The sequence below is a fragment of the Athene noctua genome, chromosome 5 (genome assembly GCF_965140245.1).
Source record: "Athene noctua chromosome 5, bAthNoc1.hap1.1, whole genome shotgun sequence".
NCBI classification, from domain to species: Eukaryota; Metazoa; Chordata; class Aves; order Strigiformes; family Strigidae; genus Athene; species Athene noctua.
In genome coordinates this window covers 29,012,210-29,038,055 of record NC_134041.1, presented here as the reverse complement: position 1 = coordinate 29,038,055, position 25,846 = coordinate 29,012,210, and the positions used below count along the sequence as shown (strand labels likewise).

At 47.3% G+C, this 25,846-nt stretch overlaps 1 protein-coding gene across 1 annotated transcript; it reads right to left on the bottom strand.

Annotated features, from left to right (window-relative positions):
- Positions 1 to 716: 716 nt before the first annotated feature.
- On the bottom strand, positions 717 to 25,120 carry TADA1 (transcriptional adaptor 1). Its single transcript, XM_074906842.1, is given in 10 exon segments — positions 717 to 8,791; positions 9,782 to 9,944; positions 10,958 to 11,109; positions 12,121 to 12,330; positions 15,294 to 15,391; positions 22,653 to 22,718; positions 24,456 to 24,547; positions 24,761 to 24,896; positions 24,899 to 25,018; positions 25,021 to 25,120. Coding segments are annotated over 10 exon segments (1,266 nt in total). The 5' UTR covers positions 25,097 to 25,120; the 3' UTR covers positions 717 to 8,638.
- Between the last annotated feature and the right edge of the window lie 726 nt (positions 25,121 to 25,846).

The following is a 25,846-nucleotide window of genomic DNA, read 5'->3' as shown; positions in this document are numbered from 1 at the left end:
CACCCTTTGGAGGGGAGACTCATGGTGCCAGGAAACCACAGGAGCTGCTGCACAACCACACACTGCTCCTGGCAGCCAGGTGCGTGAGCAAAGGCTGCCCCAAAGCCTTTTTGGGGTTTGGAGACCAGGTTCTAGCATTCTTTCCTGTCTGCTCCCCAGATTGGCTTCTTCAACACTCTTGTTCAATATATTAAAAAAAGGGCAAGGGGTACATTCCCACCCTCCTGTTCTCTCCCCTCCAGGCCCAGTTCTTGAGCTCCCCATGTTTTTCCCTTGGGAAAAAGGATGCAGAAGACTACAGCATTGCACTGACTGTTTTGGAAACAGGATGCCTGTGCTCGGGTACAGCGCGAGCTCTGCTTGACTGTGTCAGCATCGTTGGCTTTCGCAGCCAGCAGGAGTGAAACTGAGAAAGCTGAAGCGGAGGGATAACGCAGCCAGCATACCAACAGCCCCGGGACGTACGGCTCAGCCGCACAGGAGGCTGTAGGAACAAGCAGCAGCACCCCCTCACCATTCAAACGCGAGTCAGCAAAGGGAGCTGTGCCTCGGGCTACACCTCCACCAAGTGCTCCCAGGGCGTGAGAGCAAAGCCAATGAACAGCCATGCTCTTGCTCCCCCTTTCCCTATCTTTAAGAAGTACAGTAGAGAATGGATGAGGACAGATGGGACGCTGGTAGATAAGCACTATTCTGAAGCCATTTATTATGGAATTGTTCATTAACATTTATTATAGAGTTAAAAAACAGACTTGACAACTTAGAACAATCTTCTGGTGAATTTTTTGGAGAAGTTGGGGGCAGAGGCAAAAATAAAGCAGGCTGAGCTGCCTAGTGATTTCTTTCTGGTGGGAAAATAGCATTTTAGTGAGAAATGAAAGTTTCAGTGGAAAAACATCTGAAATCTTTGCTTTTTCCTAGAGCAACACAGAGTATCCACTACCATCAGCATTTCATATAGTCTAATAACAAAATATTAATCTCTGAAAAATCAAACCTACAGTTCACAGAAGGGCTTTGTGGCAACCTCCTACAGTACACAAACAAGCACCTGCTGATGGCTCAGCCAAACCCCGTGTAGAGCATCTGCTTCCGAGATGATAGAAATACAACCATCTTGGAGACTGTTCCCCGCAGTGACTTTACTGCTGCAGTCCAGCCCACATTGAAACTTAAAGACCTAAAGAAGGCTTTTCTGTAATTACCTGTGGCAGGATGACACCTTCACAAACTGCCAGGGAAGGCTGCTCAGCCATGGCCAGCCTCTAGGGATGCGAGAACAAGCTGGCCAGCTGTGCGTGTGGAGGGAGGAGTGAGGAAGGAAAAAAGGAATGGGCCTTTGCCTGCATGCATCGCTGCCAGGACATGGGCAGGAGCACTGCCTCTGCACTCCAAAACAAGGTCTAAAACCCTTCAAAGGTTTGAAAAGGTTATGGGTTGCTCCATGGCAAGGGCAGCAGCCCTTCCTGTGAGACAAAAGCAACCCCAGCTCCTTCTCTTTCTTCTTATCAAAATGGAGTTTCAGAAGTGGCTGTCATTGCACAGAAGCACATATCTGATTGTGGGAGCTTTTAAATTTAACAAAGACATAACAAAACCCACCAACGGGAAACTGGTTTCAGAAATTCAAATGGAAACAATACTTTTTAATGATAACCAACAACGAGGCAGTCATTAAGCTGATGCCTGCCATATTTCTGAGGGAGCTCTCTTCAGAGGTGATTCCTCTGGAGCTTACCTGGGCACCAGATCCAGCTGGAGCAGAGCAAGCTGCCGAGCATCCTCCCAGCAGGACATCCAGCCCTGCTCCTGGGCCAGCTCCTCAGCTGCTGGCCCCACAGGGCAAGGGTAAGGACTAGACATGTGGCAAAGGGTCTGCTCACAGGCCACGTGATGGGGATGGCTCTGCAAGACACACCTGAGCTGGCAAGGGGGCCACAACCACTCACTGCAGGAGCAGTTTCAAGTTCTTTTCCATACACTGGAGGGAGGTCAAGGTGCCAAGCAGGGCCCCAGAAGCAACTTGTACTGCTCAAATGCAGGAACTTTTTTTTCCTCACTTAAATGGCCCTCAAGCAGAACAAGACCCCAAGTCCAAGCCACCACTACTCCACTCGAGTTTCCTCAGACTGAGGATAGTCTGCAGTCATAAAACCCCATCGACCTGATGTTATCTGGAGACACAACCTCATTTCCTGGCAAGAAATGAATAAAAAATTATACAAAAAATTTCACTCGGATGCACTTCCGAGTGAACAATTATTCTTATACAAGTTTTCTGTCCAGATATAACTCGATGCTGCCTCTGCCTTTCGTGATCTAGAAAAAATAAAGAAATTAATCATCTAATCAGGACCTTGGACTATAATCAAACTCAGGGCTGGAGGCATTTTACAGAAGCAGCTCAGTGGTGGCCAGCAGCCTGTAAACAAGAAATCTGCACTGTGTTCCTGTCATTGCTACACAACCCCAGCCAGAGCTGTGTCTGCATGGGGGTGTCCAGGACACTTAACAGGTCTCCTCAGACGACGCAAAGTCTTAGAGGTAACTGAGGTGCCCTGATCCCAGTGTGAACTAAGGTCCGTCCCTGTACACCTGAAGAAGGCAGACACTAGTGTTTGTGCCCGGACTTTGCACATTTTGTTAACTCTATTTGCTGCTGTGCAAAGAAGCCTGAGAGGTGCCAAGTCTGCAATGGTGTCTGGAACACACAGAATTATCTCAAGGTTTGGCAAATACTGACCTCAAGGACATGAAGGGTGCACTTGCCTGACACAGCCTGGCTTCCTGGCCTGCCCTAGGCTACAGCCACAGCTACACATAAAGTTTTCTTCTGCAGTAACTGTGAGGCATGCAGGTAAATTCTTCCCCTCCTCCTGCCAACCAGACCACACAAATAATCTCACTGGTGAAGAAAGGCAATGCCACAAGGAAACTTTTTGGCTCTGAGAAATTATTTCCTTCTAGGAGGCTGCTGAAGCCCTCCTTTAGCGGCATGGGATGTGCCTCTCACTGGGAGGAAAGCTTGCTGTCCTCATGCTACTGCTACAGCATTCCTACAAACCCTTCTGCATGTCATTTCAGGCCAGCAAGATACATCCATCAGCACCTACAAGACCCTGACGGGGAACATCCACCACACCCCCTCTCTGCAGCTGCTGTCTCAGAACTGGGGAGGCAGCCCCTCTTCTGTTTGATGACATTGGACTGCAGAATAGATCACACTCTTCCTCCCACCCCAGGAGCACAAAAAGAGGTCACCTTTCTTGGCATTGTTTTCACTTGGCTGGACACCAGAGCATTTCTGCAACCCCAGTTTGGGGCTCTTGGGTATTCACAGTTAAGGACACAAATGCAGTGTGTGTGGTTTCTTCTTAAAGGCAATCTCATTTCCTCATTTTCCTCTCTTTGCCAGAAATTTCCTAGAGGTTAAGTAGGAGGAAGGTGGTACAATATCACTAGCTTAAATTCTTCTCTATTGAGAAACCAGAATCTGCATTTTCAGGCACTGCTGGCACATAGGTTTTGGCCCTCAAACAGAGGAGCCGCTCTTTGCATCAAGTCCAATCCCAGATTTCTACGTATGAGGATTTTCTGCTAGGAAGGAAAAACTGCAGCAACGACCAAGAAAGTTCACCTCAGCTGCAGAAGAAAGAGTGGGAAGGCTGGGAGGGGATATATAAGCAGTTAAGCTAAGAGAAAGGTAGTGCAGTGCATGTTTGATAGCAAGTGCTATGCTCCAGATTTCTGCTGTGAACCACCAACGAGAAGCATCTTTCCTGGTCACCAGTCTTGGGAGCAAGAGTTTGGCTATTTGGAGTTGTTAAGGAGGGCTACATTCAGATCTCTAGGATCCTCCTTGGCACCCAGCTGGAAAGGCTTGGTCAGGCTTAAGCCAGGTCTGATAGCTGGCAGTGTCTGAAAATTAAAATATTTTCTTCCTGCATCCTACACTCCCAGGGGCATTGACCACATCTTGAGATCAGATAGCCATCTTCACCCAAACTCAGGCCATGAAGTGAGCCTGATGAAGCTCTCAAGCACTTTTTTTCCCCTCTTCATGTGATGGCTAATGGTTTTCCACTGCAATGCTACAAGTGGAAGCTAAAAGCACTAGAAGCTCCCAAGTGGTAACTTTGAGTACATCACACAGTTCCTACTGGATTAAGAAAGTAGGATGCAATTCTAGCTACTGGGGATGTGACAGATGATGTCTCATTCCTTCCCTTCTGTCTTTCTATACAATACTCTGGGGTGAATATAACAAATTCTAGGCCTAAGCTGCAGCAAGAGGCACGGGACTGTGGAAAAAACTTGCAGTGGTGAAGACCACTAAGCAGCACAACAGGTTGCTTAAGATAAATGTGAAAGCTCAGTGGCTCTTGGGGCAGAAGATAAACCCTTCCAAACTAATTTCAGTGCCACTCTGAGCTGCTGCCTTGAAGCTCAGCAATCTTATTTTAAAGGGTTGATTACTGTAGTGAAGACAGACGTAAGTCATGTCACAGCAAAAGCCACCAGCCTAACAGCAATACATATCAGTGCCATCACCCTGCTCCCAGGGCAGGTCTCCAAGAACACTGGTCAGCGATTCAGAGTCCAGCTGGCTGCTGGTTACTAGTGGCACTCAATACTGGAGCTTCTTATGTTTTAGTATCTTTGCTGCTGACCTTGATGATAGGATGGAGCATATGGGCAGCAAATCTGCAGGTGACACCAAATTGGGAGAAGTGGTTCATACACTGAAGCTGCTATTCAGAAGGACATAGGCAGGTCAGAGAAATAGGCTGAGAGGAACCTCAAGAAGTTCAATGGCAAAATGCACAGCCCTGCCACTGGGATGGAGTAACCCCCTGCAGCAGAACAGGCTAGAGACAACAGGCAAGAAGGCAGCTTTGCAGGAAAGGGCCTGGAAGTGTGGGTGGACAAGCAAGCCAGCAGTCAGCAGTGCACCCATACAGCAAAGGCCAGCTGCTAGCAGAGGCACAGTCAGCAGGGCAAGAGGAGGGATCCTGCATCTCCTCTGCTCAGAGCTCCTGAGATCCTCTGGAGAGCTGGGTCCAGTCTGGGTTCCCCAGCACAAGGACAGTAACATACCAGAGCAAGATGAGTGGAGGTGATCAAGATGGTTTGGACTAGTGCACACAATGTATAAGGAGAAGCTGTGAGAGCCGGCTTTGTTCAGTCTGGAGAGGAGGAAAAAGGGAGATCTTCCTGTTATCAGCTACTCTCCGATGGAAAGCCACAAAGAGACACACAGGAAAAGCTGGAAGGCAAAAGGCACAGGCACAACACGAGAAATTCTGATGAGAGATGCAAGGAAAACCTTCACCATCAGCATGGTCACACACTGGAATAGGAAATGCCACCATTTCTCTGGTCTCATCTCTGGAGACAGACAACATACTCTAACTTTGAATTTAGCCCTTCCTTCAGCAGGGGGTGGACAAAGCAGCCACCAGATGTCCCATCCAGCTAAACTACCCTAGATGTCTACGAAGCACTACTTTCTCATGAGACCTCACACTTTGGGGGAAAGTGCATTAAGCACATGTCCCTTTCAGTTTTCCAATCTGTGAAATGGAGCTGACAAGATTTCCTTATTTAAGCCTTTGTCATCTAGCAGGTGTCCCAAATAACCCACTTTTTTCAGGGTGGAATAGATGACTCAGCTCTTCAGAGCACAAGGCTGTCTGTAGAACCTTCCCCCAGCACATGCAAGCAGAATAGAGCAGCACTTCTTGGGCCATACTTAGTATTTTGTTTCAGAACACACTTGCGATGCTGTTGGAGGCTGCGTGCTTTCTTCAGATCTGAAATCCTCAGAGCTGCCCCAACGTTTCTAGCAAACAAACTTAATGGTTTCATTTTACACCAGAAGCATAACAATTATCTGGGAAATCCCCCTCCCACACCCCAGAGTCCATACTTTGGGTGACTTGATGATCTCACCACATAGAGTTACTCAGGTTCAATGTTGCTTTTAAAAACTGTCATCTAAAAGCCACTGGGGTCAACTTTTAAGCTAAGGCTCACTTTGAACAACTACATATGCTTAAATACAGAAAAAATAGCAGTTGAAAGGGACCAAAATCTCCTCCTCCTCTCCCCCACACCACATGCTGCTATACCTTAAGATACATGATCTACAGAGTACAACTGTTCTCATCCTGCCAGGCCCTGCTGTAGTTCTCTGCTGTTGCCTTGCCCAACTTCTTCATAACCCTAAAATGGATTTCTCATGATGAGAGCCACTGATACCTGCACTGGCACTGCCTCTTGCTATGCCTGACTCCACAGCACATCCCACAAAGGGATGCAGGAAAGCCAGGAACACAGTGACAGCAGCACAGCCCCTTGCTACAACTCTAGTCCCGCATGAACAGCCACAGGGGTCAAGAAATGAAGTTATAAAAAGATAACTGGGAGGAAACATCAGGGACCTGCACCTCCTTCAGTCCTAGGGGCACAGTATAGAAGGAAACTGCACGGGAAAGGGAAAAGATGGCAGCTCTCCTATTCAAGTACTTCCCGAACAGAGGAAACCTACTTAGAATGGAGGGGAACCACAGGCTTCCCCTTTCATATTCCCACAGAGGAAGCTGTTTCAATTGTACTATCTGGAGACACAATAAGCCAAGTCATCCGTCAGCAGGTACCTCCATAGGTGTGGTTAAAAACAGGTTGTACAGTAATTAAGATATTTTAATAGAGTTCTCATGTCATAATAAGCCTGTTCCCTTTAGAATCTGAGGAGCACACAGCTGACTCAGGAAGACAGAAGAATGCCTGAATCACAGCAGGTACAATTTCCCTTCTTCCACACAGTGATCTGCACACCTCCCCAAGTGTGGCTGCATATTTTTACAAGGAAGTAATACAAATCCAAGGAGTCTGCAGCACTAAGACAGTGACTTGGTGTATACATTTGGGAGTTGCTGGCCCACCTGGGGGATGGCCAAGCCACCTGCTGGGATGGCTCAGTTGTTCACTGTGCTGACAGCACAGAGGTTGCCTCCAGTCATAGGTCCAACAACTAGAACATCAGATCACAACTACTGCAGGACAGGGGTGAGTCAAGGCCTAGGCTGACAGGAAAAATTACTCACAACCCTGATTTCATTGCATATTTTGGTGACTGGTGAGAGATTCCTACGACAGCTGGCACCTTCATGTTTAGTGACGCAAAACCATTTAAAAGACAGGCTAGAAAGGACCTTTTCTTTTTTGCCTTGTTTACTCAGCGTTTCTAATCAGAAGTTCCCCTGGTAGAAGAGGAACAATGACAGCTTACAGAATTGCTCATCTTCATTTCACAAGAGCCCACCCTATTTCCAGTTAAATGAATGTGTGTTGGGTTTGGGTGTAGAGGGGTTTTGGTAGCAGGGGGAGGGGCTACAGGGGTGGCTCCTGTGAGAAGCTTCTCAAAGCTCCCCCAGCTCCAAGCGGAACCCACCTCTGGCAGCCATGCGTCTGCAATAACATATTTAAGAAGGGCAAGCTGAGAGGAGGAGGAGTTGTGAGGGAAATACCTCTTCAAAGAGAGGTCAGCTGAAAGAGGAGGAAGTGCACCAGAGCAGAGATTCTCCCATGCCCATGGAGGTCACCAGTGGAGCAGATGCAGACCTGCAGCCTGTGGAGGGCCCCACGCCAGAGCAGGGGGCTGCACTCAAAGAAGGCCGGGACTCCCTAGGAAGCCTGCGCTGGTGTAATTCATCACTGGGAGGACTGCAACACGCAGGAGGGACCCACACTGGCACAGTTTGGGAAGAACTGCAGCCCTGTGGGAAGGACTCATGTCAGAGAAGCTCATGGAGAACTATCTCCCACGGAGGGAACCCCACGCTGGGGCAGGGGAAGTGTGAGGGGTCCTCCCCCTGAGGAGAAAGGAGCAGCAGAGACAGTGGGTGATGAACTGACCACAACCCCCATCCCCTGAGCTGCTGTGGTGGAAGAGGTAGAGAAAGCAGGAGCAAAGTTGAGCCCGGGAAGAAGGGAGGGATGGAGGGAAGGTGTTTTTAAGATGTGGAAATGCTTCTCACCGTCCTACTCTGATTGTTAAATTAAGTGGTGGTGGTGTTTTAAATAAATTGATGTTTCTCTTTTCTTCCCCTAACAAGTCTGTCTTTTTGCCCATGACCATAAACAGAAAGTCATGCCTCCCTGTCCTCATCAATCTCAGAGCCTTGTCTCACTCCTCTGAGTGAGCAGCTCACAACAGAATGGAAAACAATCCCACCAACTGCAACATGAGTTGGAGAAGGCCTCTGGAGAAGGAGCTCAGATAGGAAACTACCTGAGAGGGGAGGGCAGAGAGGAAGATTCCCTGTGCTTACAAAAGAAAACACAAAACCACCTTATTTAAAACTATCACTTTCACTTTTTTTTTTTTTTCCTAAAAAACAGTCTTTGCAAACAAATCTGTTTCTCCTTTCCAGTTCAGTGGGATTGCTGCAAGCACTCCATGGCACATGACTCCGGGAAAGCAGAGAAAGTGTACCACAACTCGTATTTCCATAGGAAAGTTGACTCATAACTTCTGTCATCCTTGAAATGCTGACACAGGTTTGTAAGAAGCATCTGAATGTCAAGTCCAAGGAACAGCAGTGTAGCCATCTGAGGCCTGACATGGCTGCCTCTAGCAGAGCAGAAGGCCCTCCTTCACCGCCAGGCGCTGGCGATGGATTTTATCCTGCTGTAGCTCTTCATGGTTTGGATGCCAGAGTTTCATGACAATTCTCTCAATGTTTAGAGCGTAGACAGTGTGTGCCGGAATAACTTCTTTGTGTACCTGGAGATACACATTAGAAAACAAGTTTCATGCTTTTGTACACATTTCCCCATACTGCCCGTGGATGAACCTCCCTCTACTATAGGATGATCAGAGCACCAGCCCCACAGAGCAGGAACGCAGGCTGCCACACACGAGGAAAGCTGCCACTTGTTAGCACTGCCACGCCAGCCAGCACAGAACTACCGCCTATTACGCCATTTTGTAAGGAATTGACATGGGAAGGAAATCATCATTTTGCTCTTGCGATGACAATAATTTTTTATCAAAATCTTACAAACAGCAATTCTGACTACACACGAGCTGAATGCTTAATGACAGCTCTTACAGTCTGCATCCACAGCCATGAGACAAAATTCCAAGGCCTGTTCACAATAGCAAAGATCAAGGGGGAATTTCCTAACAGTTAATTTTGGACATTCAAAGGAATCTGAATGTCCCCAGACCTGGCAGAGGGGGAGGGAACCACAGGCAAACATCTCCACAGGAAGGTTCATCCAGCCTACTGTAGACACCTCTGCAGGGTTGGGGGGATCGTAGCTAACCCAGTGCAGCAGCCCACATGCCAGGACCAAGTATTCCTCCAAGTACCAAGGTGGAACAGGAGGAGTAAGAAGGGACATGCCAGCCAAGTCATTCTGCTGCATCACTGTCAAAATCCCAGTCTAGCTCAGTTCCAATATAATTGTTTGCAGTCTTGCTACAGAGAAAGAGGTCACCCTTCTTACATAACCAGAGACAGGGATTTCCTCATAAACTCTGACCAAGGGGAGTAGGACAGGCATTAAACCATTAGCTGACTGTATGTTAACAATTACCTGATAGTGGAAACAAGTCAAAGCCAAAGAATTGTCAATTTGAAAGGGAAAGAAGGAAGCGTTGTAGTAGAAATCAAATCCCCCTCCAGGCATATAAACCAAAGCTGAGGCTGGTAGCTGGCACTCAGGACAGGACTGCCTGTGACATGACAGTGTAACATGAACAGCTCACCTGTAACGCCTCAAACAGGTCATACATGTTCACTGGCGGGAGGGATGCTGGTAGGGTGTCTCCAGAGCATGCCAGTAGCAGAGCTGCCTGTTGCTCAGCATCGTCGGGCGGGGGCTGGGGAGCTAGGCTTTGGCCAGCAGAAGGTGTCGCACAGGTTGGAGGGCTGCAGGCAGAGCAGGCAGTAAAAATTCTGGTCAAGAAAACAGCACCAGCTTTGGAAGTCACACAGTAGGGGCCTGGCCCCAGGTCTGCCTTTTCTATATCAGTTGACTTAGCCTTTAAGTACATAAAATTATTTCACCTGTAATTAAAATGTTTTAAATTCCAGTTTAATAAAAATAGTGTAAACTGATCCTCAACATGCTTCAAACACGCTTAACTGATCTTGATTGGGCAACTTTTGTTATTTAGGGTCAGTAGTTTCTACCCAACATAAAAATTAAGGCACCCACAAGATTAAATTGAAAGACACTAGCCGTTAGGCAGAGTTGTTTGGAGTGGATTGCATCTGTAGTGTTTATAGTGCTATAACCAAATCTTAAAACACCCACGACCTCCTGTCAACTGCTAGAAGCTGCCAGAGACAAAACACAACTGCCTTCTCATACACACACACTGCCAGATGCACAGCACAAGCTGCTCTGACACTGAGACTTTGGAAAACATGACGACCTTGAAGCTCTGTGAACTGGAAAGGCATGCCAAGAAAGCATAAGTGCACTGAGGTGTAGGAACTGACAGGATGGCAGTGTCCTGCAGGTCTTCACCGACACTTCACTCCTATGGCACAACAGCAGCACCCTCACAAACACAGAGCTCTTCTGCCCAGGGGCAGCTTCCCCGAGAGCAGCAGTATTTCTGCCTCACTCACTCCAGCTTCCAAAAAGCACTGATTACTGAAGACATTCAGAGGGCCAGGGGTCACCTTCATAAACTGATGGACAAGCACAGGCAAGGAAGAGGCTTAACACTGCCCTAAACTCCACTCCTGAGAAATCCCCATATTCTCCCTCCCTGCTTAACTGTACAGTCCTCCATACCGATACCTTCCTATGTGTGAAAGCTAAACACCATAATTAACAGATTCTACTAAATAAAAGGAGAAACTGAACCATGGAGTGACTTCGGGACTAGCAAATTGCATTTGAAATTAGCAGTGTACTGAGAGCTCCTTACCACTCAATTAAATTGTTATAAGCAACAACACTGTTCTTCAGATATGGCTGAGGGTTAACGTTGCTTCCAAAGGCATACTTGAAATGGCCATCTCTCAGACGATAGGCTTTCCGCCTGGATATCACAGATGTCAGAATATCCTTAAGATGGTTCTGCAATGAAAAACAATCTTATTACACATGCCAATTTAGTCACTCTACCAAGCCACAGCTATGAGAAGTGCCTCACCAACTGGCAGGACAGAATTAGTGCTGCTATGACCACAAGGACCTAAAGACAAAAGAGAACCAAGATCCGCAGAAGTCACAGTACATTTTCACCATAAGATACAGCTGGATACAGAGACCACAGCACTGTGTGAGTACTGCATGCATGAGACTGTGAACTGTACTTTAATATGTCATGCGGTACTTCAAATGTCAAAGAGGCTTTTTAAATGCTAGGAAATTCCCAATCTCTGATCCCTTTGATCAACAGTTAAGAGATTTCATGATTAGCACTAGATGTTACACTTGTCCTGAAATACTGGCTCTAAAACTAGTGAAAAGCCACTCTTCTTTTTCAGACTGTTCAGTTGCCTGGGAAGTGCTGCAGAAGCAACTGTCTGAAAAAACAAGCAGATAACTGCTTCTTAATTTGGCCTCACTCCCAGATGGGGAATTCAGGTTGGCCTCCACATCCTAGCTCCAGAAAACCATCCACACACATCAACGCCCAAGTAATGGCTGTATCACTCCTGGGATATGTCAAGTAATGCACCACTGATGGCCAAAACCAGAACGGGCAAGGACTTCACCTGCAGGTGTTACCAGATTCTGTCTCTTTGCTTCTGTGCCAGATACTTGCGCCTGTAAGACTATTTTTTATAGAACTGTCTAAACTGGAGCTCCCGTTCTGTCCCTGCTTTTAAGTGACAGGAACAGCATTTTCCAAAGCTCGCCTAGAGTTCTTCATACGCAAGTATTTAAAAATTAACACTTGCAGGCAGAAATCCAAGACTTTACATCTATGATGCCACAAATCTGGAAGCCTTTTGATTCTTATCTTACCACCCCCGGGGCAAATGGACAATTAGAGAAGCAGGTTTCCTCTCCCCATATGGCACACAGAGCCTTCTGTTGCAGGTGTAATGAGAACACCACTGCTGCCCAGCCCAGTCTCACCTCCACAGCATAAACAACTGCGGTCACTGCCTCCTCTGTGACATTGTCTAGCCCATGCTCATACGCAGTTACGATCATCCTTCCTTCTAACTGGCCACGTGTAGGAAGCATCATGGTATGAGAACACAGCTTCAAATCATCATCCTCCTGAGGATCCTTTGCCACAAATTGCTGAGCTCCAGACAGTGGATTCTGAGGCTGGAACCGGTGCTGTTATGAACACAACATTAGAGCATAAGAAAGTAAGTACTCAGTCAGAACCTTTGGGTCATCAAGCCAAACATCCTTTCTACAGTTGGAAAGCAAGCACCTTTAAAGACAGTATCGCAGCAGGACAAGCAGAGTGATATCCACTCCAGGATACTCTCCCAACCCCCAATGACTTGTGACTGAAGAAATTTGAGCCAGTGTTAGTGTCCTCTTATTAAACAGTCCATGAACTTGTCCAGCAGCACCCTGAACCACCTAAACTTTGGGTATCCACAGCATCCTGGAGCAAGAAATTCTACAGTGTAGCAACGCATCACGTAAAGAGTCACCTCCTCTAGTTTGCTCTGCTCTTCCCAACTGTTAGATTGTTTGATTCTCCTTTAAGTCACTGTCCTTTTTGTCTCTGCTCACACTATCCAGGCCAGTGATGATTTTATGTACCTCCACATCTCTCAGTCATCTCCTTCTGTGCTGAAGATTCTCATTTATTTAGTCATTTCTTGTACACAAGGGTGTATTTTTACTTACTAATTGTACAATTTCCATCAAGATTAAAAACCATGATCCTAAGCTTGTGTGATTAAGTGATTCTTACTTTTCTTTCAAGCTTCAAATGCAACAACTTTAGCCAAATTCCAGTCCCAAATTTCACACTTTAATCTCCCTGTGCACTTTCAATACCCTAAGCAGAGCTGTGTTACTGAGCAGCCACTGATTGAGAGACGCATTATAGCTATTTTTCGGAACTGACTTGGTTATTTAGAAAAAGGTTCATCACAGAACAGGACACGAATTCATACCAGAAGGTGGCAACCATCATTTCCCAGGCCTCATATATTCCAGCACAACTCCCTTGCTATGCTGGTATCTCAAGCTCCGAGTCCCTGTGGTGGCTCCCAGGAAAAGTCTCGCTCCCCAGGTAAAGCAGGGAGAAAAGCAGATGGGAGCAATTGATCCTAGAGCCCAGACATGTGCTTGGCCCAGTCACAACCCGCAAGGGAGCAACATGACCCTGGATCATCAATTACTCCCACAACTCCTGTCCCTCAACTCTCCAAGCCACAGATCAGGTGGCTCTGGAATGAAGATTGCTGCAAGGTTCTTATGAGGCATCAGGACAAACACATACTTTAAATATAAACAATGAATATACAGCAAAGTGTATTTCTCACATCTTAGTTTCAGGAAAGGAAGGGAGGCTGCTTTATTCAAAGGACAGTGTGGCATTTAACTCAGAGTGAAAAACCAATCCACCCACTAATGATGTGAAACCAGGTTTCCCTCCCCGTAATTCTGAAGATTTATGCTTTCATTACAGGAAAGCTACATGCCTGTATGCCTGGAAAAAAAAAGACCTTCAAAACGTAAGCAGCTATTAGAGGAATGTGGTTTGGGAGAGCAGAAGCCAACTGGAACAAACCTGTGGTTATTCACAGCTGTTATTTGGACTAGTGAGGGAAACATCAGGAAATAGAGGCACTTGGAGTCCACACCACTCAGGAATTCCACGAGTAATATGCTGCTAATCATAACATACACTTCATACAGAACTTACTACCCAGCATTCCAGTAACAAGCATAAAAACACAAACTAGAAATGTGGTGTAACATAGGGCTATCAGCATAAACCAAATTCCAAGATTTCCACTATATCATGACCTGCTTCTCAAACTCTCCTCTATCTGCTACTGAAAAGTTATGGTGAAGCTTTAAAACAAAAACACAGTGCAGACTGCCATCAGAATTCAGGCCACTGCTGTGAACACCACAAAATATTTCAGCAGTTTCTAAATACAACGAGCCTTCAGCTGGACTTGCATCCCTTTGAAACACTAGGCTGAAGCACACACATAGTGCCTATTTATAGTCCCTATAAGTGTGGTATGCACTTCAGCTGAGCCAAGCTAACCTCTCACAGCATAAAAGTGGGGGGTTTTGCATGGCCACCTTTCTCCCCTATTCCCAGCCAGGCTTCCTTTGCACTGGCTTTGGCATTCCTCCAAACGAATGATCCAGCTGAATAAACCAGAAAGAAAAACTTGGTGTTTGGGGTCTGTTTTGCTTGGTTAGTTTTCTGCTTTGTCAGAGAACTGAACCAGATCATGATGTGGTCAGACACATGATAAATCTGGCTCAGACACTCTCCCTTTCAACAATTTCAGTTTGAACCACCTTATCAAACCCCACCCGTGGAAGATAGTGCCCCATCTTGATTCGACTTCACACCAGGCCCCCTCCACACTGGTCTGGCAGCACAGAAACAACAGCAGAATGTGTGGCAGTACCAGACGGACGTACAAAGCCTTCATTGCAAAGTGAACTGGATCTAGTGTGTTTCTCTGACACCTACGAGAAGACACCATCTTTGCAAGGCATTTTCAGTTCTGAAACAAACTGACCCTCTAAAAACATTCCACACAAGGAACAACTTTCTTCTAAGACTTCAGATTTCAGAGTCCTGGGGCTGGGCGGAGGAGAATATCATAGGATCATACAATCATAGAATTCAGCCTAATAGATGCCTGGATAGATAGGAAAACACTTTTGCCTCAAGAATTCAGCAGATGCATGAAATGAACAAGGTGTTACAGAGAATGTGAAAGGTGAATGACAGTATGAAAGACCTGCCCAAGTGTTACTGCAGAGCTAAGGTTACTCCTTGCTGCTTCCTGGAATACAGGCTTTTGAAACATTAACATTTAGGTGTTCCCTATACTCTCTGGTGTCTGACAAAGCCAGGTCACACCATAGGCTTTCTCCCAAAAGGCTTCCACAAGAGAGGTAGCAGCCACTAACCCCCAGTTCTTGCCCCAGTCCAGAACTCAAAACAAATGAGACATACATTATTGCACATGTTAGATTTTCATTATTCCTGGGAGTAACCAAAAACTACATGCTGTGCGGAGCTCTTCATCCCCAACAGAATGTCAGAGAGCCACAACCATTTGACCATGGACACTTACATCAAATTTTTGTCGAACCGAAGAAATCTTTTTCTTTCCTTTGGGTTTTCCAGGTTTAGTTGCAGAGCCCCCTGGCCATGGCAGAGATCCAGCACCTTCTACAAATTAAAAAGAAAAAAAAAAACAACACTCTATAGCTGTTGCTGATTTAGGGCCAGGATGAAACTGTCCACACAGAAAAACCCTTAACATCTGGCCCCCAGCTGAGTCTTAACCCAAAATCAACAGCCATGGCCCAGAGAAAGGACTTCTCAGGGGAGAATGCTTTTGACATTCCTTCCCTTCCTTTCCCAGAACCCTACTAACTTGACTCACTCACAACCCATTACTTAAGTAGAAATTTCTGTCCACACACACCACACAAAAACGTATGGCGGAAGGAGAGATATGAGCACAGCCTTCAAGGAAAGCAACAAGGAAGGAATAAACCATTTATTCCAACAGGAAAATGACAGGAACTTGTCTGGAGGGGGACTCTCCTCTCAACAACTCCTGGATCAGATCAGATGCTAACGAGCAGGATCAAGCACTCTGACTCACTACATCTGCCCTTACAGTTCCCCATGAGCTTTAGCAATCTTTGTCTTGGACCCTCGTTAAACACTACAGCTGGTCATTCTTGTTACACTGAGGGGAAGGGAACGGGGGGCTGGGGGGGGGGGTGGTGAAGAACCACAAAGGCCACTGACACCAATGTGAGCAGTGAGCTTGTGATTGACAAGCAGCTCAAAGACATTACTGTGTAGTACGGATAAATAAATGATACATTTGGCCACACACCTTGAGGAGACTGCTTAAAAGTCCACTCTACGCTGTTTGACAGCTACACCTACAGTAGGCTAAACCACATCCTGATAATCACAGAGCTCTTGGCAGGGACAGTCTAGCATATTTCCTGCTGGTGGCTCTGCAGGATCCATACATAATTTCTTCAGGTACATTGGGGCTTAAGACAACACTCTGCTGGATGCATATGTGCCTACTGACAGTGAACAAGAAGTGCAACCCAAAGACTGGACAGCCCTCTCGTGGCTACACAGGCAGCCTCTGCTTTCTGTCACCAGTATCTTCCTCCCCTGATTTTGCACAGTGAGCAAGCACCCTTTTTCCTTTGGAGCAGAGCATGCCCTGTACCGGGCTCCCTGCCCACCTCCAGGGAGCTTGGACAACTCAGCTCTGAAGGTACTTCTGTCGCCTTCGAAGTGGAGGCTGGAGCTCTGCTGCCAGGCGCTACGGACAGCACAGCAATGTCTCAGATGTTCCCCAGCTGCACCTGAGCCAGCATTTGCCATTTCCTCTAGAGAGGGACAAGAAGTGAGAGCAGCCATCCCACAACTCGCCATCCACGACTTGGCCAGCCTCAGGCACATTCACCAAGTACTGACAAACCACCAGTTCTGGTACCGCAGGCTGCCACGGCTCAACAGCAGCTTCACACCAAGCTGCACGTTTACCTCCAGCTCTTGCACCTATGTTTAATTTACTGTAATCAGGAATTCATACAGTTATACTACAGCCCTGTTTATAGGGAATGAGACTGTCTGGAAGTCCTTGGCTATGTGGAGCTTCCCACACTCATGGGTGGAGCACAAGCATAGTGTCCTCTGCCATGAAAAAACCCTCCTAAAACATGACTTTAAGGATCAGTCTAAACCAGAGGATTCAGGTGAAGTTTTTGAACAGTCAGCTGCTAAGAAGGGCTTAAAACAACCTATACACAGAGATGACATATTCTCCCTATTAAAAAAAAAGTTTACTCAAAAGTTTAGCTACATCCTATTAGTGAGGTGAAAACCAATAGTCTACAACAAACCACTGTCAAAATCCACCCGTCAATTACAGAAAATTAAAAGATAATAAATAAACCCTCTCCAAAAATCATTAAGCTGGTGTCACTACTCATCACTACAACGTCACAGCAGAGGCCTCAATGAGGGGGTGTGGGAAAGCACCATGGGCAATCACCCCAAGGACCACTCTTGCCCTTCACTGAGATCTCAGGACTTAGGTCTTAGGATCTATCAAAATAACACTACTTCTCTCACAAGATGTTTTGCTTTTTACAGATGAGTCCTTTCTTCCTTTTTGTCTTCTCCATAGCAGGTCAGACGCCTTCTAGGCAGGGGGGATTAGGTGTGTTAAGAACAGACACAGAAGTTACCTGGCTCATTTCACAGCTTGCAATAAAAGCATCTCTTTAGCTTGCAATGTCACCTCCCCTCAGGCCCCTCCTCCTTGTCAGAAGTCTCACACAGCTCCCTCGCAAATACTTACAAAAGTATCCTTACCTGAAAAACACTCTAACTGTGAAGCCAAAAGTATCCTACCTGCGTGACCAGGTGGTGGAGACAGAGAAATCGGAATGGATGGAAATAACAAACACCGCTCTTTTATCTGACAATGTATTACAGACAAATAGGTTATAGCAAAGTCTGAATTTTTAAAACACTATATTTTTTTAAAAAATAAGACAAGTTTTAAACTGAATAGCAACTAAATATTTAGGCTTTGACAGTAGATCTGAAAGATGCAATTTAATTGAATCTCAACCTGCACATTTAAGAAAAATTTAGCCAGACAGCTTAGAACAAGGAAAAGATGGAGATACTATCTCCTATTTCCCATTATAACAAGCCCAGAGCAGAATTTTTTTTGGCTCTTTTTCCAGGTTTTAATTTTACCAAGCCTGATTTGTACTGGATGAAGAAAGCAAAATTTCCCTCTAGCATTCTAAGAAAACCAGTACTTGCCTTCCTGGCCACAAATGACAAGGGGGTTGGCTCAGGCATGAATCGTGCTAGCAAGACAATTAGGTGTTAACAAGCCACTGAAATGGCTGCTGATGTGCCTTCAGAGATGAGTAACAGATAAGAATGTTTTTCTAAGAGGTGCTAAGGTCTCTGCAGTGATGGCACCAGCCAGTCCAGACAGTGTGTCAGGTTTTCCTGACATGGCACACAGGAGGAAAGGACAAAGATAAAAACAGAAAGTCACGACAGAGAAAAGCAAACCAGGCAAGGCACAGGAAACATGCATTTTCCCACCCTCGCTTAATGTGATCTTCAGTTGGTTTGGGTTTTTTTCTCTTCTTGCAGGGACAAGGGTTTAGACAAGTAAGTTTTGATGACATTCCTCTGTCAACAACTCACACTCCCATTTTCTTCCCTTTCCTCCCTTCCCAGCTCTCTGGAGAGAAGCAGAACACAAGCAACCTGGGCCCGTCTCACAGTTGGCAGCCCTTCAACCAAAACCTGTGGGCCACCCTGATACAGTAAAATACTCCTGCTATCCTTGCAAGAGTTCTCATCCGTTGAAACATCTCTTAGTTGGTTCCAGATTGCTAGTAAATAAATTAAATCCTGACATCACTAACTTAAATTCTTGCAATTGTTTCACCTTAATTGTTAACATTTAGCTAAGGAGGGAGGTAACAGTTCAAGTGAGATATGTATTAACTCAAGAAACATTGTTAATTTGATTGCTTGCAATCGTCCAACAAACAAGGTAAACTTGGTGAGCAATCCATGCAAGGCTAAACTGGAGTTCCTCTTGATGGAATTTTGGGGGTAAGAAAAGCCCCCGACATAAAAGTTCAGAAAAGCACTTCTGAAAGTATTGGTAAAAAGAGAACACCAAAGAAAACAATTTTCTTGTAGTGGGAAGTGTGCCACATGACTCGGGCTGGTATAGCCAAAGTAACATTAAGGTACTCTCTAGTATTTAGGATAGCATGTTCCTGGTAAATTCCTTTCTTCAGGCACTTTTACAGCTTCCCAGCTATGTTACAGCTGGCTGCCACTTGAGCATTTATGGGTGTCTTTACATACGTGACTACCACAAGGAATCCATTTTTTAAAAGGGCAGAGAAGTCAAATTTAGGATTGCTCAGGATCCTGTTGTGCCATCAGCGGGAGCTCAGCAGGAATTCAAGCAACTCATCATTTTCATATTGTAACAGATATGAGCTTCCCTCCCTCTCCACCACCAAGCCCTAAACACCCCATGCCACACAGGCTCTTGAACCAGGATTTGAATTTTGAGTGACCAACAGCCTAAGCAGGTGAGGGGGAAACTGAAAGTGTTCTCACAAAGGGTCACATTCAACCTGAGTTCCCCTATGAGCCCAGATGGAACCACTGCCACCAGAGGCAGTAAAATTTGGATCAAATGGGTTTGTTTGTATGGTTCAATATATGTTATAATCACTCCTTAAAAATACCTTCTTTAAGGTTTACTATTCCAAATGCCACAATATCAAGCATGCTTTTAACACTGACCATATGATTATTTTTTTTTAAATACAAAACAGCATTTTAAAGATGGTTCTTTCCCCTTGTCTCTATCACACAAAAGTGGAAAGTATATGCAACAGTAACCCTTGTGATGGTGTGCCAAGTGCATCAAGCACACTTCTTTAAAGTTATTTGTTTCCATGAATCATGAAGTAAACACCTTCTACCGAAAAGACAGTGGTAGAGACAAGAGCTTATTAGCTTTCCATTCTTACATGAAGGGGGGGGGGGGGGGGAGGAACAACAAAACCTGAGCAGGTGTCAGACTGGCATCTAGGGGGAAAAAAAGAAATCTAGACTTAACATCTAGTATTTCACTTGCACTACATTTTCCTGGACTTGCACATACAATCTGCTACGCCACACACAGCAGACTGGCAAGTAAGATGTGTGTGTAATAGATCTGCCAGTCAGTGGCCCAGAAAGAGGTATCCCAGTACAGATTAACTCCAAAATCGCTGGGAGACTCTGCATTGATCTGAGGAGAGCAAAGGAGACTCTAGAAGAGACTAGCAGTATGTAGTTAACTGCAGAGCACTAAACCATGTCTTTAAGAACACGCATAATTAAACTGATTATTTTCAAGCTGGCTTATGCAGATCTGTGGACACAGAGCCAACACAAGCCAGACTGAAAGCACTGGAGGCAACCAGCTGGTCAGCTAGCACTCCATTACATGTTGTCACTGATCTGCTGGAGCACTACAAAGAAGGGTTCTTCAGGGGCTCTTAAGAGACCTGGACAGGCTGGAGCCATGGGCTGAGGCCAACTGTAGGAGTTTCAATAAGGCCAAATGCCGGGGGCTGCACTTGAGCCACAACAACCCCCAGCAGCGCTACAGGCTTGGGGAGGAGTGGCTGGAGAGCTGCCAGTCAGAGAGGGACCTGGGGGGATGATTGCCAGGCAGCTGAACATGAGCCAGCAGTGTGCCCAGGGGGCCAAGGAGGCCAATGGCATCCTGGCTTGTGTCAGCAATAGCGTGGCCAGCAGGGACAGGGAAGGGATCTCACCCCTGTACTTGGGACTGGTGAGGCTGCACCTGGATTCCTGTGTTCAGTTTTGGGCCCCTCACTACAAAAAGGACATTGAATTACTCGAGTGTGTCCAGAGAAGGGCAACGAAGCTGGTGAAGGTTCTGGAGCACGTGTCGTATGAGGAACAGCTGAGGGAACTGGGGTTGTTTAGTCTGGAGAAGAGGAGGCTGAGGGGAGACCTCATCGCCCTCTACAGCTCCCTGAAAGGAGGCTGCAGAGATCTGGGGATGAGCCTCTTTAACCAAGTAATAAGCGATAGGGCAAGAGGTAATGGCCTCAAGTTGCACCAGGGAAGGTTTAGACTAGATATTAGGAAGCATTTCTTTACAGAATGGGCTGTTAGGCGTTGGAATGGGCTGCCCAGGGAGGTGGTGGAGTCTCCATCCCTGGAGGTGTTTAAGAGCTGGGTCGACATAGTGCTGAGGGATAGGGTATAGCTGGGAACTGTCAGTGATAGGTTAATGGTTGGACTAGATGATCTTCAAGATCCTTTCCAACCGAGATGATTCTATGATTAAAGAGAGTAAGCTTCAATGGGACAAGAGGAAAAGTCCTTGCAAGGCCTTGAAATTAAAAAAGGTCAGGCAGGAAATAAGGAGTATATGGAAGGCACCTGAAGAGCACCACACTGCCTTGTGCTAGGGCTTGTACTTTTAACACATTCCCAGACAGCTTTGAAAAAGGGGGTGCTGGGGAGCTGATAAGAGTTTGTCACAAATCTGAGCTGTTCAAGCCAGGGAAGATGAAGCCTGACTGGATGGCTGCAGAACAGCTGCACAGGACTAAGTGACTGGATAAAGAGGCAAATGAAATTCAACACAGTTAAGCACAGAGTGGTGCACACAGCAATAAACAACCCCAACTTCAGTCACACAGCGATGGGCTTTACCCTGACTACTGCCATTCAGAAACAAGACCTCTGAGCTATGATCTCTACTCCAATGCTTGTATCAGCTCAGTGCTGAGCTTGGAGAACACAGGCACTCTCTCCCTCACCGTCCTAATTTAGACTCGGCTACTTCAAGTAGCACTCACAGGGGAATTCCTGTTCTTGTGCTTTCTTTTTATAATCCAGCTGTAACTACTCTAAGTCAAAAGCAAGGAGTAGCAAGATTTAGACATAAGTCTTCTGAATTACATAAGTGCAGACTGCTAAAGACGACAAGTCTGGGACTCAAAAGGTGTTTGTAAAGTTCAAAAGCAAACAAAGCAAGTTGGAAGGTGGGGAAGGTTAGTATTTAATTAGCAAGCTGGTATAGTTAAGGACCAGCTCCCGCAAAAAGCTGTTGGTATCCATAAATTTTGCATTTTTTCCTTCCTCTAGCTATATCAGGTACCCTAATAACAAGTATTCTCTCCTCTCTCACATGTCAGTCCATCAGAGCTTATTTTCTCTCCCTTACCACACCAGCAGTTCCTTATCTTGAATTGTAGCTTAACTGTTCTTCTATCAGAGCTCTAGATTGAGAGTCCTTCTGAAGACCAAACAAAACAGATCTTGCAACCCTGACAACAGCCATAGTAAATGCTTACAAAGTTAAAAGGTTAGCTGTCTGCAGAAGGTTGAGTTAATTGGCCATAGCTCAATCAATACTCACTGTAAGCATTCCCAGCATTTTCCTATCAGATACATACTTGAAAGGTCAGGAATATCCAGCTCCCCAAAATGATATCCCCAGCAGAGAGAAGAACAAAGAGTATCACCAAGTTCAGAAGAGAAAGGAAGCTGCAAGCAAAGTAGATCAAAAACAAAGCAGCATCTCACTTCACGCTTCAGCTTGGAGATCTGAAATCAAACCAGCTTATCACACACAGCAATCCAGCATTAGCCTCCAATCAAGCACACACAGCTTATTTATAAAAGCATCTCCGCTGAAATCAGCTGGATCACTACTTTGCTACCCTTCTGCCTGTGCAACCAAAATCATGAACATTAAGGCTCAGAAAATTGGAGTGCTTTGTACAAAACCTAAACATATACATGGCAAAGCGTTACTACCAAATTGTTTTTAACAAGGCTTCTCGGGACTTACCTGGTGCAGAAACCAAGATCTGACATCGGGTAAGAATAGCCAGGAGGAAATCGTTGTGAGAGTGGACTGTGTAAAGACAGACAGTTCATTAGCACCACCTCAGTGCCCAGCAGCACCCCCTCAAAGCAATCATAAAGTAGCTCACTACACCTTTCCACACTTGTGTTTTCCCCACATGCTTAGCTACACAGGAACAACTTTCAATTTAAGTTTGAGTTTGTTTTTTTTTTTTTCTACTGGACACTGAATCTGCTACTACTACACTAACAAAAAGGACACTAAACATGGCATGGAAACAAGTTAGGTCACTTCTCAGTGTGTCCCACTGTCCTGGCTTCAACTGGGATAGAGTTTGGTTTCTTCCTAGTAGCTGGTACAGTGCTGTGTTTTAGATTGTGAGAATAATGTTGATAACACAATGATGTTTTAGCTGTTGCTAAGTGGCATTTATCCTAAGTCAGGTATTTTTCAGTTTCCCACGCTCTGCCAGCAAGCAGGTGTCCAAGAAGATGGGAGGGAGAATGGCCAGGACAGCTGACCCCAAGTAGCCAAAGGGCTATTCCATACCATGGAATGTCATATATATAAACAGGGCGGAGTTGGCCAGGAGGGGCAGGTTGCGGCACAGGAACTGTCTTGGCATTAGTCAGCAGGTGGTGAGTGATGCAACTCTGCATTGTGCATCGCTTGTCTTTTCTTGGATTTTCACTCTTTTTGTTATATTCCTTTTCATTACAACTATTATTGTTATTATTATAGTTTATTCTATTTTAGTTATTAAACTGTTCTTATCTCAACCCCTGGATTTTACTTTTTTTTTTTTATTCTCCTCCCCATCCTACTGGGAGAGGGGAGGAGTGAGCAAGTAGCTGCATAGTGTTTAGTTGCTGACTGGGGTTAAACCACGCACATACAAATCCAGCCCTACAGCACACAACATGAAACAAAACATGTAATGCATTCAGCAAGTCAGATGAGGATCTGCTGTCCCTCCTGCCACACAAACTTCTGGTAGCAGGGATTTTGGTTTTGCTAGAAAAGGACCACTAAGAGCCAGCCCCAAGAAGGTGAAGTTAAGTCATACAGGCTCTACATAAAATGCAACTTCCTCACAGAAGGGTTACTGGAACACCGAGTGGGTAATTACACATTAGAGTGAAGACAAACTTCATAAGCAGGGTCAGAGGGTTACAGGATCCTCTCTGGCCTCTGAACCTGAGCACCAACAAACTCCCCACCCTTCCCCACAGGGATCACAACCGTGGAAGTCAGGAGCCCCCACAAAGCTCTTGGCAGCGCTCGTCAATGTTTGCAGACCCCCACAGAGGCAAGGACAAAGGAATCTCACCCTTCAGTGCTCCAACCTGCCACCCGCAAAGGCCAGGAAGGGGATCTGCCTGCTACAAAACTGCCTAGGTAAATTCGGGGGTTCCCTCCCCCACCTCAGCCACCACACCCATTCAGCTGCAAGCAAACGGAGAGTGCAGTAGGGGGCCTCTACGACAATTTAAAAAATAGCATTTTGGTTGCCAGGACAACATATTTTACCTTTTTACCATATTTACACAGAGTCAAATTGCCTGTCAGCGCCACCGACCACAATGGAACTTCCTCCTGCAGGCGAGGGCATGTCTCACCTTTTTAATTCTCTTGCTATCAGAGCCGTGGCCATTCTTATTTCCCTCACAACAATCACCCAGTTCAGGAAGCAACGTGCAGGGGGGAGGAGCTTCCCCCCTAGGCCTGGCAGGGGCAAGGCAGCATTAGAGCCGGCAGGAAAACGAACACAGGGTGGCATTTTACCATTGTCTTGCGTGAGAAGCCTGCGTGCTTCCAGGTCAAACTCTTCCTTACTTATCTTTTGCTTGAACCAGAGCTTCAAGTTGGCCCAGTACCTAGGGAAGAGCGGGGAAGGTGCAGACACCAAACGAAAAGTGTTGTTCCTAAACCCACTGCCTTCCCCCACCAGCGCGAAGGGGCCCAAGGCCCGGCCAGCGCTGAGGCTTCTGCACAGACACGGTACAAACACGCAGCCCATTGAGGGCCGGGAGAAGACGAACGGGCCGCGCAGCACCCAAACCCGGCCGGACACCCCCCGCCGTACTCACTGCTTCACATTCTCGCCCAGAGCCTCGCTCAGGCTCTTCTTGGCCGCCTCCAGCTCGCTCACGTAGGTCGCCATCACCGCCGCTACCCGACAGTCAGGCACCGAGACCACCCACCTCCCCACTCCGCGCCGCAAACCGCGGCGGCAACCGTAAAGCGCGGCGGCGCACCCCGATCACGTGACAGCCCGCCGGGCCCCGCAGCCCGAGGGGGCGGGGGCCCGCGCATGCGCAGCGGCGGCAGTAGCGAGCGGAGCGGAGCGGAGCCGCAGCCATGCCGGGGCTGCTGCTGGGCGACGAGGCGCCTAACTTCGAGGCGGAGACCACGCAGGGCCGCATCCGCTTCCACGATTTCCTGGGAGACTCGTGAGCAGCGGGCGCTGGGGGAGCGGGGCCGGGAGGGCGGTGCTGGGGAGCGGAGCGGGGGGCAGTCAGGTCAGGGGGGGACCGGGCGAGGGCCGGCCCTGGGGGGAGGGGGCCGCTCAGCGGGCAGCAGCGCGGCGCACGGTGCCCGGCTGTCCTCCCCCGCCGGCGGGCCGAGCGCGGCCTGGCTCCCTGGCGCCAAGGGCGAAGGGTGTCCTTCCAGACGAGCCCGGCTCGGCGCGCTGCAGGCCGGGCCGCTCCCACGGGCGTGTGACCGGCGTGAGGAGGCAGAGTTGGGCCGCTGCGTGCCACCGGCTTGTTCCAAAACTGGGTGCTTTGACGTGGAGCCGCAGCGGCAGCCTCAGGGGTGCGCTCGAGGGTCAAGGGAGGCCGCCGCGCCTGGGCCGGGCAACCGGACACTGCGATTTTGTAGGGGAGCGCAGCGGCGAGGTGTGTACAGGTGCCTCCGGGTGGGCAGAGCCACCTCTCCGCATCCTCCCCCATCCCCTCCTGCGGGCTGCGGGGCAACAGGCCGAGCGGAGCCCGCTACGGGCGAGCCGAGCGCTGGAGGAGAGGGAGGAGGTGCTCTGAAAACGGCAGAGCCCGGGGAAGGGCAAAGCCAGGCTTGCCAGAGCATCGGTCCCAGAGACAAGCTCATGTGTCACATACGTCCCTTGCGAGTGAGCCCAGGCATGCGAAGGTGTGTAACCGAGCAGTGGCAAAGGG